General features: G+C 37.5%; 2 protein-coding genes across 7 annotated transcripts; one reads left to right on the top strand and one right to left on the bottom strand.

Annotated features, from left to right (window-relative positions):
* The first annotated feature begins 253 nt into the window (after positions 1-253).
* On the top strand, positions 254-17,009 carry LOC7484284 (disease resistance protein RPV1). Of its 6 annotated transcripts, none has more exons than XM_052445138.1 (6): positions 254-485; positions 12,924-13,452; positions 13,779-14,868; positions 14,975-15,382; positions 15,459-16,190; positions 16,286-17,009. In XM_052445138.1, exons 2-5 carry the CDS (start codon positions 12,956-12,958, stop codon positions 16,062-16,064), a joined length of 2,601 nt encoding a protein of 866 aa, XP_052301098.1. In that variant the 5' UTR covers positions 254-485; positions 12,924-12,955; the 3' UTR covers positions 16,065-16,190; positions 16,286-17,009. The 6 variants fall into 6 exon arrangements, with proteins under 6 accessions (XP_052301098.1, XP_052301095.1, XP_052301097.1 ...); XM_024580946.2 differs by lacking the exon at positions 254-485 and adding an exon at positions 11,464-12,806; XM_052445135.1 differs by lacking the exons at positions 254-485; positions 12,924-13,452; positions 13,779-14,868 and adding exons at positions 495-1,131; positions 1,458-2,547.
* A 329-nt stretch (positions 17,010-17,338) lies between these two features.
* Positions 17,339-21,843, bottom strand: LOC112325545 (glycosyltransferase BC10). The gene is made up of 11 exons (XM_024592242.2): positions 21,679-21,843; positions 21,281-21,567; positions 20,766-20,882; positions 20,262-20,362; positions 19,999-20,070; positions 19,787-19,868; positions 19,617-19,697; positions 19,105-19,146; positions 18,534-18,593; positions 18,294-18,440; positions 17,339-17,894 (listed from the first exon to the last, which is right to left on the bottom strand). The coding sequence occupies exons 2-11, from the start codon at positions 21,551-21,553 to the stop codon at positions 17,709-17,711; spliced, it is 1,161 nt and encodes a 386-aa protein (XP_024448010.2). The 5' UTR covers positions 21,554-21,567; positions 21,679-21,843; the 3' UTR covers positions 17,339-17,708.
* Between the last annotated feature and the right edge of the window lie 291 nt (positions 21,844-22,134).

The raw sequence follows: 22,134 nt of genomic DNA on the forward strand, positions 1-22,134 counted from the left end.
AAGCTAATAAGCTTTCGATTCGACTGATGAGGCTTGGTTCTAGGCCCAGTCTGACGATCCTTCTTTTCTCTTTCTCTCTCTCTTTTCAATTCTAGAATTTAAAAAAAAAAAAAAACTTGAAAAGTGTTGAAGAAATTGCCAGCACACTATCCTACCAAATTCAAAATCGAAGACTTGGTTGTCTTTTCCGCGTAAGAAGTCATCTACGAAACTTTTTTTTTTTTATGTTTTTGTTTCTTTTCCCCCACTTTAAAGTGTTCAAGAAGTTAAAGACATTGCGAACAATCTATAAATTGAATACTTGGACTTGGTTGTGTTGTCCGCGTAAGAAGTCATCCACGAAAATTATTTTTATGTTTTTGCACTTTGTGCCGGCATCCTCACGCAGTAGAGTACCATGGACTTAGCTTAGAGCAGAATACTATTGATCAACTGATACAGAACTGAAGCCACAACTTAGAGATAAGGGAAAGAGAAACTTTCAGGTACTCTCTCCCACTCTCTTTCTTATCTCCTGTGTGTTATTTTATGGAATATAACTCTGATGTAAATGATGTTTACTTTAGCTCCAACTCTTGCCCTGTTCTCTTATGTTGGTTCAGATCTTCGAAGATTTTCTTTCTCTGTATTTGGAATGGCTGCTGCGAAATATCAAGCATCCTCATCTTCACGGTTTTCCCATTGTAAATATCAAGTGTTCTTGAGTTTCAGAGGCGAAGACACTCGCAAGAATTTTACTGATCACCTCTACACAGCCCTTGTTCAAGCAGGGATTCACACATTTAGAGATGATGATGAAATTGGCAGAGGAGAGAACATCGAATCGGAGCTCCAGAAGGCATTACAACAATCAAAAATTGCGATAATCGTATTCTCCAAAGACTATGCTTCTTCGAGGTGGTGCCTTGATGAACTTGTAATGATCATGGAACGCAGGAGGACTGCAGACTGCAGAGTTTTGCCGGTATTCTATGATGTGGATCCATCCCAAGTCAGAAAGCAAACAGGGAGCTTCGCCACAGCATTTGTTGAGCATGAAAAGCACTTCAAGGAGGAGATGGAGAGGGTGAACGGGTGGAGGATTGCTTTGAAGGAAGTGGCCGATTTAGCTGGAATGGTTTTAGGAGATGGGTAAGTTGTATCTCTTTATGAAACTACACCTAGCATAAGACTAGAATGCTGATTGTGAACTCTTAATTTGTTTTGTTTTGCAAGTATTTAGAGGATGACTGATAATACCACTCCTAATTTAGAAAAACCATACCACTCCAAACTCAGATAGCATAGAAGAAAAATAAAAATAGAAGATACTTTTTCCTTGTCTTCTGTTCTCTTCCTTCTTGTCTAGTTTAAAATGTAATGATTCTACATTATTAATTTTCTTGAAAAATACTGAGATTTTTATACTTTCTAGAGAGACTACTAAATATCATACTATATTTTTATTTTTGATGTAGATACGAGGCACTGCTTGTCCAATGTATTGTGGGGAAGGTCTCAAAGAACTTGGATCGAAAAATATTTCATGTACCCCTTCATTTCATTGGAAGAGATCCTCTAGTAAATTATATCAACTCATGGTTGCAAGATGAGTCCCATGATGCTGCCATTGCTATGCTCTATGGAATTGGTGGAGTTGGGAAGACAACCATAGCAAAGAGTGTTTTTAATCAGAACTTTCGTAAATTTGAATGCAGGAGCTATCTATCAAATGTTAGAGAAATCTCAAAAGAATCCAAAGGTGTAGTTTGCCTACAGAGGCAACTTCTTTCTGATATCCTAAACCAAACTGTTGATGAGATACATGATGTTGATGAAGGAATTTTAAAGATTAAGGATGCCTTGTGTTGCAGAAGAACTCTTATTGTTCTTGATGATGTGGACAATAGGGACCAATTCAATGCAATCATAGGCATGCAAGAATGGTTTTGTCAAGGATGTAAAATCATTGTAACAACTAGAAATAAGGGTCTAATTGCGGCTAATGATGAGTTTGTCAAGTGCAAAGTTGAACCTCTAGACTACAAAAAATCACTCGAGCTTTTCAGTTGGCATGCCTTTGGACAAGCTTACCCTGTTAAAGGTTTTGTGGAGGACTCTTGGAGAATAGTGCATCATTGTAATGGACTTCCATTAGCCCTTCGTGTTATTGGTTCTTCATTGTCAGGGAAAGGAAGAAAATTATGGGGAAGCGCATTACAGCAATTGGCAGTGATTCCTAATTGTGAAGTTCAAAATGTTCTTGAAATAAGTTACCACTCTCTAGATGATGATTATCAAAAAAACATATTCCTTGATATTGCTTGTTTCTTCAATGGAATGGATGTGGATTATGCAGTTACGATACTAGATGGGCTCGGTATAGGTGCAAGATTTAGGATTGACAAACTTATCGATAGATGCCTTGTTGAAATCAACAATGATAAAAGGTTGTGGATGCATCAGCTCGTAAGAGATATGGGAAGGGAAATTGCTAGACAAGAATCACCCAAATGTCAAAGAACATGGCATCACGAGGATGCTTTTAGAGTATTGAATGGAACTACCGTAAGTAGCTCAATTTTTTTGTGTGTACTTGAATGGTTTGTGGTGCCTTAACGTGTTCACTCTTTTACTTTCCTTTCTCATATACTTTTTATAATTTTTGATGCAGGATGCTGAAAAATTGCGTGGCCTTACCCTGGATATGCATGCATTAATGGAAGATGATTATGCAGAAGTTGCTTGTACCAGTTCAATTGTTCGCAGCAAGAGCCGCAGGCTTAATTTCTCTCAACAATGGTTTTCTGACTTTCTTTATGGGGGAAAATTACAAACTAACCAAACAAGTTTGTTTCCCATCCTCAGCACGGATGCTTTTAGAAAGATGTCAGATGTAAAATTTCTCCAACTAAACTACACTAAGTTTCATGGAAGTTTTGAGCACTTCCCTAAGAATTTGATATGGTTATGTTGGCATGGATTCTCTTTGAGATCCGTACCAAATCAAATAAGCTTGGAGAAGCTGGTGGTTCTTGATCTATCCAGAAGCTGTCTAGTTGATGCTTGGAAAGGCAAACCGGTATGTATCGAGTCTCTCTTTATAGCTATCTCTCTCGTTTTCAATTGATAATAACTAAATTCATGTATTTTCGTAGTTTCTTCCAAAATTGAAAATTCTTGATATCCGTCACTCTCATGATCTCATTAGAACCCCAGACTTCTCAGGTCTTCCAGTCCTTGAAAAGCTAATACTTGAAGACTGCATATGTTTGGTTCAAATTCACGAATCTATTGGTGATCTACAAAGACTATTGATCTTAAATCTAAGAAATTGTACAAGTCTTATGGAGCTTCCAGAAGAAATGCGTAGATTGAATTCACTTCAAGAGCTGGTTTTAGATGGTTGCTCAAATCTTGACAGCCTGATGAATACGGTGGTAGAGCATCATCAGGGGCGCAGCTTGCTTCAAAGTGATGGAATTGTTGCAAGTACATCATACATTACATCTCTTCCATTGAAGCTATTCTTTCCCTCTAGGTTTTCAGCGAGGAAAATGTTGAGATTTACCTCGTTTTCACTTCCACGCTCCTTGCAGATACTAGATTTAAGTGGAACAACAATTCGTTCTCTTCCAGAAAGCATCAAGGATCTTGGTCTACTCAAGTACCTACATTTAAGAAATTGCAAAATGCTTCAGGCACTCCCAGAGCTTCCATCCCATTCTATTTCGTTAGATGTGTCCTTTTGCTATTCACTGCAAAGACTTGCAAATCTAAACAGATGTACTAAAGCAGATGGTTGTGATCAATTTGTCGAGTTCAAGGATTGGATAAAGCAAGAATTAATCGAAAAGTTTGACTCACGCATGTTCAGAATAATGGAAACGGTCCGTTCTCAAATACAGCCATCGAGATTTGAGGTCCTCCCTCACCCAATTTATTGTCTTTGAAATCTACATTTGAATATTTTTCTTTTGCTCATTTTATAGACATTGTTTTGGCTGTACAGATAACATTTTTATATGGCATATTCAACGTTGTCGCATATGCATTTGAAGATGAGGAGTTAAGGGGGTTTTATGAGGAGGAAGAAGAGGATAAATGGCTAATTCAGAATGAGTTTGTAGATAACTTTTCATTCAAAATATCCTCAGCTGGTACGCGCCGGATATGTGGCTTTAATCTGTTCACAAGGTTTTGTGTGACGTCAGAATACAGTGGCTCTAGTCTAGTTTATATTGGAATCAGAAACAATACCAGTGGTCGATCCTTGCGTTGTCGAGCCTTTATCTTCCCTATGATTTACAAGCGTCGTGTTTGTGAATTCCAATCGCTAATGCATAGGAAATTAGGGGTCGGTGATCGTACATTTGATAATGGTGATGACGTGAGTATTTCAGTGCTTCGACATCATCCAGCTTTTCAAATAAGGAGGATTGGTGTACAGTGGTTGTATGAAGAGGAAGGAGATGATGATGATATCCAATCAAAGGATGAAAATGCCCACAACAGTAGCGACGACGACGACGATGATGCACACGTAGTCAAAGTAGAAATAGCTTCTCATATTTTTAGAAATTATTATTGTGCTTTCCGTTGTTTTTTATATGATGGCAATTTCACTTGTTGGTATTTTGCAAAGAAAGGTCTGGAAATTGTATTATTTTAGGTTTGTTTTTTTAGACTAAATGAACAAGTATTGAAGATAGTTTTGTATATTCAGGAATCTTTCCCCTTTATATGTCTAGGGTGAGACTTTTTATTTTAAAAAGTTTGTAAGGGTTTTTATATTTTTTTTAATGTTATATGATATTATTTTATTGTTAATTTTTATTTATAACATCTTGTATTTATAATAAAAATATATTAAATATCCCATTTTACATATTGATAGACAGTAGTGTTTATATAGAAATGAAATAGAAATGAAGAAAAAGCAGAGAGTGAAAAGAACGAAGAACAGAGAATGAATGAATCTGTTATGCACAGAGAAGCAGAAGACGAATTCTAGCACTGTTTTATTATTTGCTTTTGCTTAATGTTTACATTACTCATACTCAATTTATATATGTAGTATTGGAAAGATACTTATACGAAGAATATTCTTCCTTTTACACACAATATTAATGCTAACAGATTCTCCTTTTGTAATCAAAAATACTAACAGCATTATAACAATATTAATTGCTAATCTTCTGACACTTGGCATCATCAGGACCGTTGATATCTTTACATGCCCCCTCAATCGCAGGCTGGGAGGAGCCAAGCATGAGATTGGAGCAATGATGCTGAAATAAAGAAATGGAAAGGCCTTTGGTGAGGATATCAGCAAACTGATCACTAGAGGAGACATGCTGGACCAGTAAATCACCCATGATAACCCGCTCCCTAACAAAATGATAATCGATCTGGAGATGTTTCATCCTGGAATGGAACACTGGATTGGAAGCAAGGGAGATAGCAGAAATATTATCGCAATGAATTAAAGGTGGAAGAAGTAAAGGAATATGAATATCACAAAGTAGTTGACAAATCCAGGCAAGCTCTGCAGCAGTGATAGCAAGAGCGCGATATTCAGCCTCCGTAGACGAACGAGAAACAGTATGTTGTTTCTTAGAAGCCCAAGAAATAGGACTAGAACCAAAATAGACAAGCGAACCAGAGACAGACCGGCGGTCATTAGGATCTCCAGCCCAGTCGGCATCACTGTAGGCCTGCAAATGAAGAGGACCAGGATGAAAGTGAAGGCCAAGATGTAGGGTACCTTTGAGATATCGCAAAATACGTTTGACTGCGACAACATGAGAGACCATTGGATTATGCATGAACTGGCAAGCTTGATTCACTGAAAATGCAATATCAGGCCTTGTGAAAGTGAGATACTGCAAGGCTCCACAATGCTCTTGTATTGCTGCGGATTAGAATATGGTTGGCCGTCATCCTTGAGCAGGTGATGATGAGGAAGACAAGGAGTAGCACAAGCTTTTGAATTCTGCAAATCAACCCTGGCAAGTAAGTCAGTGATATAGCTAGTTTGAGACACAAGTAAACCAGAAGGCAGATAGGAAATCTGCAGCCCCAAAAAATGATGCAATGGACCCAAATCTGTGAGGTCAAATTCCTGAGACAAAGTAGCAATAACAGACGAAAAAAGAGAGGAATGGCTGCCAGTAAGAATGATATCGTCAACATAGAGGAGCAAGATCAGAGTGCCATGAGAAGAGTGCTGAACAAATAAAGAGGAATCAACAAGAGATGCTTGAAACCCCAAGCTGAGCAAAAAACTGGTGAACCGCTCATTCCAGGCACGAGGAGCCTGCTTAAGACCACACAAAGACTTCCTCAGCCGGCAAACAAAATCAGAGGGATGAGCCTTACTAACAAAGCCCGGAGGTTGAGTCATATAAACCTCCTCATGAAGAATGCCATGCAAGAATGCATTCTTCACATCAAGCTGCCGCAAGGACCAATTAAAGTGAGCTGCAAGGGCAAGAACTAGACGAACAGTGGTGGGTTTCACCACAGGACTGAAGGTTTCTCCATAGTCAATACCCTCCTCTCGACTAAACCCCTTAGCCACTAATCGAGCCTTATGGCGAGCTATAGAACCATCAGCATGCTTCTTCAGCCGGTAGACCCACTTACAGCTAACAAGATTTCTGTCAGGTGGCAAAGCAACAAGGTCCCAAGTACCCTGGGCATGAAGGGCCTCAATTTCCTCCTGCATGGCTGATTGCCATTCAACAGTGGCAAAAGCAATCTTGAAGGAACGAGGTTCAACCTGAGAAAGAGCAAGAGATTGAACAGTGGCAGAATAGGCCTTTTTCTTGGAAATGCCACTTTTAGACCTGGTAGTCATGGGATGAAGATTCATGGGGGAGAGAGGCAGAACTACACACAGGCGCTCAGGGTGGAAATCAGGATCCACGGGGAGAGGAGAATGTGCAGGGGAGTGCAAGTCAGATGAGGGCTGTGAAGACAGACCAGGTGACAAAAAAGGGAATGATGCAGAAGGAGTAGAAGAAAAGGAAGGAGAGGAAAAAACAAGAGGCAAAACAGAGTTATGAAGAGAGACAGATGGGGAAGAAAGAGAGACAGCAGACACATGCAGAGAAGGAGAGACTGCAGGCATAGGCACAGAGATATAAGGAAACAATGATTCATCAAAGAGGACATGGCGAGACACAAAGATGCGATTGGTATGAAGGGAAAAACAAATATACCCTTTATATTGGCCAACATAGCCCAAAAAGATGCATGTGGAAGTTTTTGGCTGTAGTTTATTAGTGTTGTAAGGCCGAAGTAAAGGGAAACAAGCACAACCAAAGATGCGCAAGTGATGGATGACAGGGGAAGAACCATACAGCAAGAAAAAAAGGAGATTTCAGCCGTAGAATTTGACAAGGCAATCTATTAATCAAATAGATGGAAGTAGCACAAGCATGAAACCAGAATTTATTAGGGAGATGGGCAGTTTGTAATAAAGTGACGGCGGTTTCCACAATATGTCTATGCTTTCTCTCAGCAAGACCATTTTGTTCAGGGGTATAGGGACATGACATTTGATGAACAATGCCCTTGGTATGAAGATAGTTTTTGAAGTTGGTGCTAATATATTCACCACCTCCATCACTTTAAAAGATCCTAAGTGTAGCAGAAAATTGAGTAACTAGAAATGTATGGAAATGGACAAAAATAGAATAAACCTCTCCTTTATTGATCATTGGAAAAATCCAAGAGTACCGTGTACATTCATCAACAAAACTAACATAATATCTAAAGCCATCAACAGACATTACGGGTGCAGGGCCCCAAACATCACTATGTATGATTTCTAAAGGGTGAATAGACTTAACTGCTGGATATGGAAAAGGAAGCTTAGTAATTTTGCCCTCTAAACAAGTGGTACAAACAGACTTGGTAGGATCTGAAGTGAAGGGAATCTGAGACTGAGTGAGAAGAGTGGACGTGATGCTATTAGAGGGATGACCAAATCGCTTGTGCCAAAGACTGGTTTGAACCTGTTGACCAAGATAGCAAGACTGATTACGATGGGAAGCTGATGCAAGTTGAAAAGGTGTGTGGGAACTAGAAGAAACAGAAAAAGGAATAGGATATAAACCATTACTACACAGGCCCTTGAGAAGGACATCCCCCGTGATTTTGTCCTGAATCCAAAAACCAAAGTCATCACAAATAAATCGACAATGATTATCTTTACACAGCCTATAAACTGACAGCAGATGTTGAGATAGCTTAGGAACATGCAACACTTGGTGTAATTGTAAGGAGCATTGTGGAATAGGCAAAACAGAAGAGCCAATACTAGAAATGCTCAAACCTAAACCGCCGGCAGTGGTAATAGCATCAGGACCAGAGTAAGAAGTAGCCTCCTGAAGGTGAGACAAATCAGATGTCATATGAGCTGTGGCGCCAGTATCAGCCACCCAAAATGGTTCAGGAGATGGAGGAAAGGTAGCAGCCATAGCACTAAGATTGATGGAAGGAGGACGACCTTGATAGGAGAAGTTGCCTCTATGATAACATTGGATGGCAGAATGCCTATATTTCCAGCAAATTTGACATTGAACAGAAGAGGTAGGGGCTGAGGATTGGTTGTGACGTTGATAACAATCGGCAGCAACATGACCTCTCTTACCACAGATTTGGCAAGTAGGCATATCAGTTCCAGGACCAAGAATACCAGGATTAGAGCTTGGTTGAGCAGGATAATATCGTTGGCCATATTGGAAAGTATGGCGACCTCTACCACGGCCCTTAAACTGAGAGCCACGGTGGTGAAAATAACCACCAGTGTTATGACCATTGAAACCACTCTGATAGCCGTTAGAACCTCCATGGAAGCCAGAGGAAAATTGAGAAGATGGAGCTGACTTGAAGTTGGAAGAAAGAGGATTAGAATTACCTTCATCAAGAACCAGAGCCTTGCCTTGAGACACTTGATTCTGAACGTGCATAGCAGAGACAAATGGAGAAGAGGAATGGGTCTGCTCAATAGTAGCTTCTTCAGCAAGCAATTGAGAGCGAAAATCTTTAAGAGATAACACATTATCTCTGCCTCGAACCATACATCGGAACGTGTTATAATCAGAAGAAAGGCCATTAAGAGCCAAGATCACAATATCCTCATCTTCAAAATAAACTCCAGCGGCAGAGAGATGATCACGGGCATCTTTGATTCTCTGCAGATACTGAGACACAGGTTCTAAACCTTTCTTGATAGTTTGAAGTTCACTCTTCATTTGAAAGATTCTTGCCTTGGTTACTGTAGAAAAACGATCCTGCAATTGAACCCACATATCATGAGAACTGATGCAGCCAATGACATAGGAAATGGCAGTAGAAGAAAGAGTGGCAATAAGTAGCTGCATCAGTGCTCTGTCATGCATTTTCCAAATCTGATGATCATCAGATTCAACACCCTCAATATCGAAATCTGTATCAAATCGACTTGGACATTTTCTGGAACCATCAACAAATCCTAGAATTCCATGACTTTCAAGAAGAATTTTCATTTGAAATTGCCAGACGAGGTAGTTTGTATCGTCAAGCTTCACTGTTATAGCAGTAGAGATTGCAGGAAGCAGAGAAGTGATAGGAGATTGAATAATCTGAAGTTGAGAGCTAGTCACCATTTTAGAATGTAGGAGAAAGCAGAAAATTGAAGATTATAATGTTCGGTGAAGTAATAGAAAACTGGAGTTTTGAAGAAGAGAATCAGTGAGGCAATATATCAAATAGCTGATAGGCACATCAATAAGTGCACAAGAATTTTATGAAGAGGATGAGAATAAAGCCAAAATTCAGAAGTTAATGGCCACAAGATCAAGAGTTCCAGCGCTCTGATACCATGATAGACAGTAATGTTTATATAGAAATGAAATAGAAATGAAGAAAAAGCAGAGAGTGAAAAGAACGAAGAACAGAGAATGAATGAATCTGTTATGCACAGAGAAGCAGAAGACGAATTCTAGCACTGTTTTATTATTTGCTTTTGCTTAATGTTTACATTACTCATACTCAGTTTATATATGTAGTATTGGAAAGATACTTATACGAAGAATATTCTTCCTTTTACACACAATATTAATGCTAACAGATTCTCCTTTTGTAATAAAAAATACTAACAGCATTGTAACAATATTAATTGCTAATCTTCTGACACTTGGCATCATCAGGACCGTTGATATCTTTACACATATCAACCTTTTATTGGTCATATATATATATATATATATATATATATATATATATATATATATATATATATATATATATATATGTGTGTGTCTATTTATTTTTCATGTTATTTTTAATTTTATTTCATCTTTTTATGTAAAAATAAAATTAAAATAACACATGTAAAAGAAAAGGAGAGCAAAGAATAGTATGATATTTCAGTTAAAAAAAAGATGATGATTAGTAAGGATGTTGAATTTGATGAAGAAGGAGCATGGAATTCGAAGGTAGATGATTGTGAGAAATATGATTTTCTACTAGTTTTTTTTGAAAAGGATGAGAGATATGAAGGTCATCAAAAACTTGTTACATCTCAACGATCATTAATGAACTCAACTTCACATTTATCTTATTCTTCTAGTGAAAGTTTAAGCAGCGGTAGCCCACCTACTCCACCAAGAAAGATGAAGAGCTTTGATGACTTGTGTGAGATAATTAATTCAATTGATGATGATCTAACATTATATTATTATCTTGTCACATGTAAACATATAGTGTTTGGAAAGGCAATAAAAAATAAAGAATTGTTATAGATGAAAAGATTACATCAATTGAGAAAAATGACACATGGAAATTGACTCCTAAACTAAAAGAAAAGAAGCCAATAAGTGTAAGTGGATCAGGAAAAAAAAAAAAAAAAACACCCCTTTCTTTTCTGCTGAAGAACATGATGTTCTGGAATCTTCAGACATCTAAAATGGCTAGTTAGGGTGTCGATGGTAACATGTTTCGTGTGCACACAAATAACCAATCGAATACGTGCTTAATTTCTGAAAAATTCTAGTACTGACGTTTTTGAGATGCGAAGAAAGATGGTGAATGTGATTCTGCTTGTTGAGTGACGTGATCTATAGTAGGTTATACCATTTCTTGGTCTTTGACATTTTCTGTTCTTGACTTTGCACCCTTTTAGAGTGTAAGAAGCACGATCCTGACGTGAGCCGTGAGATGGAACAAAGTCTAACAAACATGTTGAAAGATGAACTGAGGTTAAGTGAAGAAGAAGCTCAGGAAAAACAGCAACGTGCAGACTGTTGGGGATTCCGGCTCCCCTGTGCGCGGACCGGTGGTGTACTGATAGTTGTCCATTGGAGGCTAAGCACACTGAGACACAATATTTAACGTGGTTCGGCAAAATCGCCTACATCCACGAGAAAAGTCTATATTATTAAAGACAGATAGAGAAAGGGTTACAACACATATGAAGAAGTAGAATCACTTCACTCAACTCTCATTGCTCTCACACACTGCTACACAAGGCAACAGGGCTGCTGCCCTTGGCAGCCCCTTTTTCTCTCTTGTTCTTTTCACATTCTCCACTCTCTCTCAAACTCTGCTCTCTCTCTCTCGGTGCCTATTTATAGGCAAGAATGGTGTCACAGCTCCAGCTCTTCTTCAACAATGGTGGCTGCCAACTCCAGCTTTTCTTCAACAATGATGGCTGCCAAACTTTGACATTTGAGAAGGGCTGCTGCAATTGTCAATGGACGGTGCAGTCCATTAATGGTTGCTGCACATTATTGGCAACCAACCCAACACAGACTTGGCGCTGTTGGAGGCTAAGAGAATGACATCCCAGTATCAGAAAGAGGCAGAGAAATGCGATTCTGGAATGGGTAGCTGCGAGGCGGCAAGGGAAAAGGCTGAAAAAGTATTGGAAGAACAGAGGAAACTTACTGCAATATGGGAGCTTAGGGCTCGCGAGAGAGGATGTAGAGAAGGTATCATGAGGTCTCAGGTTAATCAAAACTTCGAATAGATTAGGTAATTCTGAGGAAATAAAAGATGAGTTTTGATCCTAGTTAAGTTTACTCAATAAATATGTCCAATTTTGTTTGCTGCAAATTGTTCAAGTGCTAAGCTTTGGTTACCTATGGCTCTCCTTTGTGTCAATGTAAGAACCGCCATCTGCATTATATCATTGCATTTAAAGCAATTGTGTTGACTTTGGTTTTGGAAAAATCACAGTGCATCAAACAGATGTGAGAACAGCATTCTTGGATATAAGAAACCTGGATTTTCTATTGATCTTCCACCAAACAACTAATCTGTAGACCTTTCATTAAGTGAGCAGGCAAATAAGCTAATAAGCTTTCGATTCGACTGATGAGGCTTGGTTCTAGGCCCAGTCTGACGATCCTTCTTTTCTCTTTCTCTCTCTCTTTTCAATTCTAGAATTTAAAAAAAAAAAAAAACTTGAAAAGTGTTGAAGAAATTGCCAGCACACTATCCTACCAAATTCAAAATCGAAGACTTGGTTGTCTTTTCCGCGTAAGAAGTCATCTACGAAACTTTTTTTTTTTATGTTTTTGTTTCTTTTCCCCCACTTTAAAGTGTTCAAGAAGTTAAAGACATTGCGAACAATCTATAAATTGAATACTTGGACTTGGTTGTGTTGTCCGCGTAAGAAGTCATCCACGAAAATTATTTTTATGTTTTTGCACTTTGTGCCGGCATCCTCACGCAGTAGAGTACCATGGACTTAGCTTAGAGCAGAATACTATTGATCAACTGATACAGAACTGAAGCCACAACTTAGAGATAAGGGAAAGAGAAACTTTCAGGTACTCTCTCCCACTCTCTTTCTTATCTCCTGTGTGTTATTTTATGGAATATAACTCTGATGTAAATGATGTTTACTTTAGCTCCAACTCTTGCCCTGTTCTCTTATGTTGGTTCAGATCTTCGAAGATTTTCTTTCTCTGTATTTGGAATGGCTGCTGCGAAATATCAAGCATCCTCATCTTCACGGTTTTCCCATTGTAAATATCAAGTGTTCTTGAGTTTCAGAGGCGAAGACACTCGCAAGAATTTTACTGATCACCTCTACACAGCCCTTGTTCAAGCAGGGATTCACACATTTAGAGATGATGATGAAATTGGCAGAGGAGAGAACATCGAATCGGAGCTCCAGAAGGCATTACAACAATCAAAAATTGCGATAATCGTATTCTCCAAAGACTATGCTTCTTCGAGGTGGTGCCTTGATGAACTTGTAATGATCATGGAACGCAGGAGGACTGCAGACTGCAGAGTTTTGCCGGTATTCTATGATGTGGATCCATCCCAAGTCAGAAAGCAAACAGGGAGCTTCGCCACAGCATTTGTTGAGCATGAAAAGCACTTCAAGGAGGAGATGGAGAGGGTGAACGGGTGGAGGATTGCTTTGAAGGAAGTGGCCGATTTAGCTGGAATGGTTTTAGGAGATGGGTAAGTTGTATCTCTTTATGAAACTACACCTAGCATAAGACTAGAATGCTGATTGTGAACTCTTAATTTGTTTTGTTTTGCAAGTATTTAGAGGATGACTGATAATACCACTCCTAATTTAGAAAAACCATACCACTCCAAACTCAGATAGCATAGAAGAAAAATAAAAATAGAAGATACTTTTTCCTTGTCTTCTGTTCTCTTCCTTCTTGTCTAGTTTAAAATGTAATGATTCTACATTATTAATTTTCTTGAAAAATACTGAGATTTTTATACTTTCTAGAGAGACTACTAAATATCATACTATATTTTTATTTTTGATGTAGATACGAGGCACTGCTTGTCCAATGTATTGTGGGGAAGGTCTCAAAGAACTTGGATCGAAAAATATTTCATGTACCCCTTCATTTCATTGGAAGAGATCCTCTAGTAAATTATATCAACTCATGGTTGCAAGATGAGTCCCATGATGCTGCCATTGCTATGCTCTATGGAATTGGTGGAGTTGGGAAGACAACCATAGCAAAGAGTGTTTTTAATCAGAACTTTCGTAAATTTGAATGCAGGAGCTATCTATCAAATGTTAGAGAAATCTCAAAAGAATCCAAAGGTGTAGTTTGCCTACAGAGGCAACTTCTTTCTGATATCCTAAACCAAACTGTTGATGAGATACATGATGTTGATGAAGGAATTTTAAAGATTAAGGATGCCTTGTGTTGCAGAAGAACTCTTATTGTTCTTGATGATGTGGACAATAGGGACCAATTCAATGCAATCATAGGCATGCAAGAATGGTTTTGTCAAGGATGTAAAATCATTGTAACAACTAGAAATAAGGGTCTAATTGCGGCTAATGATGAGTTTGTCAAGTGCAAAGTTGAACCTCTAGACTACAAAAAATCACTCGAGCTTTTCAGTTGGCATGCCTTTGGACAAGCTTACCCTGTTAAAGGTTTTGTGGAGGACTCTTGGAGAATAGTGCATCATTGTAATGGACTTCCATTAGCCCTTCGTGTTATTGGTTCTTCATTGTCAGGGAAAGGAAGAAAATTATGGGGAAGCGCATTACAGCAATTGGCAGTGATTCCTAATTGTGAAGTTCAAAATGTTCTTGAAATAAGTTACCACTCTCTAGATGATGATTATCAAAAAAACATATTCCTTGATATTGCTTGTTTCTTCAATGGAATGGATGTGGATTATGCAGTTACGATACTAGATGGGCTCGGTATAGGTGCAAGATTTAGGATTGACAAACTTATCGATAGATGCCTTGTTGAAATCAACAATGATAAAAGGTTGTGGATGCATCAGCTCGTAAGAGATATGGGAAGGGAAATTGCTAGACAAGAATCACCCAAATGTCAAAGAACATGGCATCACGAGGATGCTTTTAGAGTATTGAATGGAACTACCGTAAGTAGCTCAATTTTTTTGTGTGTACTTGAATGGTTTGTGGTGCCTTAACGTGTTCACTCTTTTACTTTCCTTTCTCATATACTTTTTATAATTTTTGATGCAGGATGCTGAAAAATTGCGTGGCCTTACCCTGGATATGCATGCATTAATGGAAGATGATTATGCAGAAGTTGCTTGTACCAGTTCAATTGTTCGCAGCAAGAGCCGCAGGCTTAATTTCTCTCAACAATGGTTTTCTGACTTTCTTTATGGGGGAAAATTACAAACTAACCAAACAAGTTTGTTTCCCATCCTCAGCACGGATGCTTTTAGAAAGATGTCAGATGTAAAATTTCTCCAACTAAACTACACTAAGTTTCATGGAAGTTTTGAGCACTTCCCTAAGAATTTGATATGGTTATGTTGGCATGGATTCTCTTTGAGATCCGTACCAAATCAAATAAGCTTGGAGAAGCTGGTGGTTCTTGATCTATCCAGAAGCTGTCTAGTTGATGCTTGGAAAGGCAAATCGGTATGTATCGAGTCTCTCTTTATAGCTATCTCTCTCGTTTTCAATTGATAATAACTAAATTCATGTATTTTCGTAGTTTCTTCCAAAATTGAAAATTCTTGATATCCGTCACTCTCATGATCTCATTAGAACCCCAGACTTCTCAGGTCTTCCAGTCCTTGAAAAGCTAATACTTGAAGACTGCATATGTTTGGTTCAAATTCACGAATCTATTGGTGATCTACAAAGACTATTGATCTTAAATCTAAGAAATTGTACAAGTCTTATGGAGCTTCCAGAAGAAATGTGTAGATTGAATTCACTTCAAGAGCTGGTTTTAGATGGTTGCTCAAATCTTGACAGCCTGATGAATACGGTGGTAGAGCATCATCAGGGGCGCAGCTTGCTTCAAAGTGATGGAATTGTTGCAAGTACATCATACATTACATCTCTTCCATTGAAGCTATTCTTTCCCTCTAGGTTTTCAGCGATGAAAATGTTGAGATTTACCTCGTTTTCACTGCCACGCTCCTTGGAGAGACTAGATTTAAGTGGAACTCCAATTCGAGCTCTTCCAGAAAGCATCAAGGATCTTGGTTTGCTTAGACACCTATATTTAAGAAATTGCAAAATGCTTCAGGCACTCCCAGAGCTTCCATCCCATTTGTGGTCGTTAGATGTGTCCTTTTGCTATTTACTGTAAAGAGTTTCAAATCTAAACCCTTGGACTGTAGCAAATGGTTGTGAACAATTTGTCGAGTTCCAAGATTGGATGAAGCAAGAATCAATCCAAAAGTTTGACTCACACATGTTCAGAATAATAGAAATGGTTAGTGCTCAAATGCATCCATGTTATTTTCTTTGAAATCTACATTTGAATACTTTTCTTTTGCTCATTTTATAGACATTGTTTTGGTGGTACAGATAACATTTATACATGGCTCATTCAACGTTGTCGCAGATGGATTTGATGAAGATGAGGAGTTAAGGGGGTTTTATGAGGAGGAAGAAGAGGATAAATGGCTAATTCAGAATGAGTTTGTAGATAACTTTTCATTCAAAATGTCCTCACCTCCTCCTGTGCACCGGATATGTGGCTTTAATCTGTTCACAAGGTTTTATATGACGTCAGAGTACAGTCGCTTTGAACCTTTTCATTTTATAATCAGAAACAATACCAGTGGTTGATCCTTGCGTTGTCACGCCCCTGTCTACCATTCGAGTTACGGGCGTGATGTTCGTGAATTCCAATTGCTAAGCCACTGGAAATTAGGGGTCGGTGGTCCTACATTTGATAATGGTGATGACGTGAGTATTTCAGTGCTTCCACATGATCCACCTGTTCAAACAAGGACTATTGGTGTACAATGGTTGTATGAAGAGGAAGGAAAGGATGATGATATCCAATCAAAGGATGAAGTTATCAATACCCACAACAGTAGCGATGATGATGATGATGATGATGCAGCACACGTACCCAAAGTAGAAATAGCTTCTCGTATTTTTAGAAATTATTATTGTGCTTCCCGTGGTTTTTTATTTGATGCCAATTTCACTTGGTGGTATTTTGCAAAGAAAGGTCTGGGAATTGTATTATTTTAGGTTTGTTTTTTAGACTAAATGAACAAGTATTGAAGATAGTTTTGTATATTCAGGAATCTTTCTCCTTTATGTGTGTAGGGTGAGACTTTTTATTTTAACTGTTGACACTGGTTTAATCTGATTCCTCTTCCTTTTGATCACAATAGGAGCATGGAATTCAGTTCTTTTTTACTAATCATATATTGTTTATTTTTTACAAAAACAATTGAATTTGACAGTTCAGTTCTTTCAGAATCTCCCGCATCAGTCATCTTTTATACTGTTAGAATATTAATATAACTCATAGCAAAATATATATATATATATATATATATATATATATATATAAACGATACAGAAGTCATCAGTAAGATTGGAAAAAATAAATAAATGTGATTTTAAGTCATTGTTAAATAATCTCTTATAAAGTAGCATGTCAATTATTCAAGTAATGAAACAAAATTCTCTTTCTACAACAGTAGCACTGCGCAGACAGAACAAGGATTAGTTTCCCACCTCTGTAAACCATGTAAAGATCAGAATGCTAAGAGACCTTAATGATAGGATCAAAACTCAAAATGTTAACTTCTAACTCATTTCCTTGAAAATTAATCAGCAGCAGCAGATAATATTCTTCTACTATTGTATGGATATCTAATCTATGTATAGAATCATGTGTTTATACGTGGGCGTGCTCTAGCTGCCGCGACTGTTTGTGAAATGGGTAGGTTGAGGGCCAATAGTACTGAGAGAAATGTCACTGTTCCTAATCAGGGGCAGACCTGGCTAATATGGAAGAGGCATCAAATTGACCAGCAACACCATCACTCAATAGGCGCATGGCAGCTCCTCGTGAGAACTTCCGTGCGAATAGAAAACAAGGAACGAATGTTGAGTTAGTCCGGCACCATTCTGTTCGGTACTCGGTCTCATAGTCTATATGGTTGATGCCCTGTGAAATTGAGTAACACAGATGAACAGAAGAGTTAGTAGAAAGTGAGAGAAGCACATATGATAACCAAGAAAACCACACCACTTTCTAGAAAACAGAATCAGCGCAAACCATTCCAGTGGCTAAAAAGTGGTACAAAAACAACCATAGAATGTAGATGGAATGCCTAAATGCACTTCTTTTTTTGCGATAGAAATCAAACACTTCCTCAGAAGTTACAGCACAATTCCAAACGCATAGATAACATAGTGATGGTACCAGCATTCCCATGCACACAAAATGGGATCCCTCAAGTTCCAAGATAAGATAACATAATAGAGATGGAAGAATTCCATATGACCATATTATGCTTTCCATCATTACATCGAACTAAATTAACAATAGAAATGAAATAATGACCTTTATTTCCTTGATTTTCCGAGGGCTTGCATTTGCATAGGAAAATGTCTTAGGATGCCAGCCTTTGTTTTCCATTTTTGTTGCGGATTGATTCCATACAGTATAGGTCACGGTCCTTCTTTCAAGTTCACCCTCTAGTTCACTCATCTGAGAAGTTGACATAGAAAAGAAAAAAAAAAACACAATTAGGCAGAGATCTGAAGACAACAATGGGTAGAAACAAAACCAAATGCTACTTACCGAAAGCAATGTCTGCACATAGTGTTCATCAGGAATACAGTTGTGTTGCTTCTGAAGTTTCTGCATTGTGATTAGGCCCAGATCAGAATAATGATCAAATCCTTGAAAGAAACTAGGATGAATCACAATATCAGGAATATAAATTATTTCAAACATCCACAAAATTATTGAAAATCAACAAGCCCCAACTTGAAGTTTTCCAAAATATCCAAGCCTTAACTGGAACTCCTCTCTTTGCTATTTTGCAAATGTACATTGTTGCTTCATTATACTGAAGCAACCAAAGATAATTGAGCAAACAGTAACTAGAAATGACAATAAGCCAACACCCTTAAGGTACAACAAATATATTACGATCTGCAGTTGGCAAAGGCATAGTATATGAGTTGAACACAGCTATGAGACAGAATTCACCATAGAAAGAACATTTCCAATAGCTCCAGAAGCTACAGGCAGGCAAGGGCCAAACATATGAATTAAACTCAACATAAGACAAGAGGATTCAAATATCAGAACATTAAGAAGCATTTTTCCTTACAATGTAGAAAATTAGATGTTGAATATAACTTACAATATTCAGCTTTCCCTTACTGGCATCAAGAGGCGGGCGACGCTGCAAAATGTACAGATGTTAAAAGTAAGTTATTACATGATTAATACAGATTTTAAAAGCTTTTCGACAGTGGTTGCATCTAGTTAGAATTGTCTGTAAGGAATTAGAACCAACCAGGAAGAAGAACAATGCTTGCGCAGATATATGGACAAAAATCATGCCAGCAAAATTAAAGAGGAGCAAGTCATTTAGTAATGGGAAAAAGGTCCAATTACACATGATGAAAAGGTGAGCATCATCAAAATAAAGTAGTAAATTCTAAAGGTAATATATTGTCTTGCTCGTCAATTTAAATCATTTTAGGTTTTAAGAAAGCTCCATTCACTACAGCAGCATACATGTTGCTGCATAGCAAAGTTAGTCAAGTTTCAGAAATAGTCACATCTTACATAAGCAGCATTAATGGTTTAAATATCTATTATATCTGAAAATGAAGTTGCAGCTATGGACAAAATAACTTGATCAAGTACCTTGCAAAGTTTCTTAAAGACTGGTAAGATAACAACATCATCTACAATCACTTCAGCATGGCTCCGGATTAAAGCTATCCACTGTAATTACAAAATCAAATGTCAAGTTAAAGCATTGTTTATGCATAAAGATCACATAGGAAGATAAACTTGTTTCTTTATGGAACAACCTGGGACCCTTTTCGCCACTTGTCCTTTGGTATAACAGGTGACATCTTAGGGTGGTAGCGGCCTTCCTTCACATCAAGAAAGCTGTAACACAAAGCATATAAATAAATCTTAGCTTTTCAAGATTCCTTCATAAACACTACAAAGAGGTCAAAGGCTGAATGGTAATACAATCAATGCTTGGCACCTCAAGAATGAAAGCCCTTCCGATTACCTGTCCACAAAACTCCTAGGAGAAGCCATCAAATAGCTGTATATATAGCTAAAGTTGTATAAAGGCACACAACTGCAACATACAAATAAAGAACATTACATGTTTTAGACATGAAACTCGCCACATGAATTCAACTCACGTGCCTAATAAGGTAATGAAACTATTAAAAAAGGATAATCGATAAATAAGGAAATAAGTTGCAAAGGTCTAAACACAAGCTTTGTTGAACAAATTCATTGACCAACTCAATACAGGAAATCAACCTGTCAGAGAGAAGAACAAATCTTTGATTTGCTGGATCCTCTAAAGCAGCATCAAGTAGTAACCTTTCTGCTTCTATCATACTTGATTCTCCCCATATTACCTGCAAAATTCCAATTTCAAACATACAATATATTATCCATCATTCCTTTTTCGCTTAAAGAAAAAGCTCTAACTTTAACAAAATCAAAGTTAACATTAACACGCTACATTAGTAGAAATTTTCAAAAGACAATAAAGGCGCAATATTTAAACTGTGTTTACCTATTGCTTGCATAAGCCAATTAAAAAAAATATACATCTATCAATTCCATCTGTCCAACTCCAAAGGACTCATATTTTGACCAAATGAAACCTAGTGAACCACTTTAGGCACTGACAATGGGGGAAATAAGAAAAGATAGAAATAATGCGATGCAAATTTGTACTTTCCAGTAGCCATTTCGTGCACAATTTACTAAAATGGAAAAAAGTTGAATCTTTAGAAGCTTTTATTGATAAGTGACCTGAATACTGTTCTTCAATTGTCGACCATAAAAGAAATGTGACCTTGTTGTTGACTCATCAAACTCAAACCCTGGCTCTGAGTGTACATGTATCGAAAAATTCCCCGTGTCAGCATTCTGCAAAAACATTAGAACCCAATTTTCCAAATTCCATTAATTTTCCTGAGAAACTGACAGAAGGCTCAAATTGTAATCAACACAAAAATCAAATCCCATTTCCTAAATTCCGTTAACTTTCTGAAAGAAGATTCAAATACACACATAAACCTAAATTCAGTTAATTTTCTCGAGAAAGTGACAGAAAACACAAATTGCATTGTAAAACAAACGCTCTTCCCAAATTCCATTACTTTCCAAAGAAAGTGACAGAAAAATCAAATCACAAACTAAAAATAAAAATAAAAACCCTATTCCCAAATTCCACCAGCTTTCCCGGGAAAGTGAAAGAAAACTCAAAAAATTCAAATCAAAATTCAAAAAAAGATCAAAAAGTTGCCATTTTTCTTTTTAATTACCTCAAAGAAACTCCCCCAGAGAAAATCAAGAGGCAAGCCCCGTCTAACAAGAAAAAGAAAGGCGACTTTAGGGGGGCCACTGAAGACAACTTCGCGAGAAAAAGATCTTCTACGAGAAAGTAAAGTTTCAGGAGGAGAAGATAAATGAATTCTAAAAAGAGCAAAAACACAGAGCCCCATGGAGAGGATGATCACTAGCTTCCATCCAGACCAGATGACACGTCGTCTTGACTGTTGAAGAAGAATCGGCAGCAATGATGATTTCTTTGTCATCCTTCTCCTCCTTCCTATCAAAAACAAGAAAAAGAACGAAAATAATGAAAATAATTACATAAGAAAATGAAATGAAAAGGGAAATTAAATATTATTATTAATATAATTATTAAAATTGTTATTACATTGATTTTGAGAGAGGGACATGGGATTTGCTTCTTTGAAGTTTTTAATGTTTGCTTGATCTGTAAGAGCTTTCGTTTGTGTCAGTGTAAGAAAAATACGAAATGACAATGGGAATGGGAAGCTGTCTGTCAGTTTTATGTGGCCGTAATGGTGGGCTGATTAGTGCTCAAGTTGTGGGGACCCACTACTGATTTTAGTGTGAAATTGTTATTAGTGTTACTCTTTGGTGTCGGGTCGGACTCCATTTAAGGTTTGGATCATAGATTTATTAGATTAATTTTAAATAATAATGATTTGGTTTTTATAAATAAAAAGATATTCTCTTTAAAATTGATTTGATCAGAGTAAAGTTTAATTAAATAAATTATATTTTATTACATCAACTTGAATTTAATAAAATTAATTTTTAAATTGATTTTTAAAAAATCTAATTTGAATTAGATTTTGGATCAATA

Source organism: Populus trichocarpa, chromosome 11 (genome assembly GCF_000002775.5).
Source record: "Populus trichocarpa isolate Nisqually-1 chromosome 11, P.trichocarpa_v4.1, whole genome shotgun sequence".
Classification (NCBI taxonomy): domain Eukaryota; kingdom Viridiplantae; phylum Streptophyta; class Magnoliopsida; order Malpighiales; family Salicaceae; genus Populus; species Populus trichocarpa.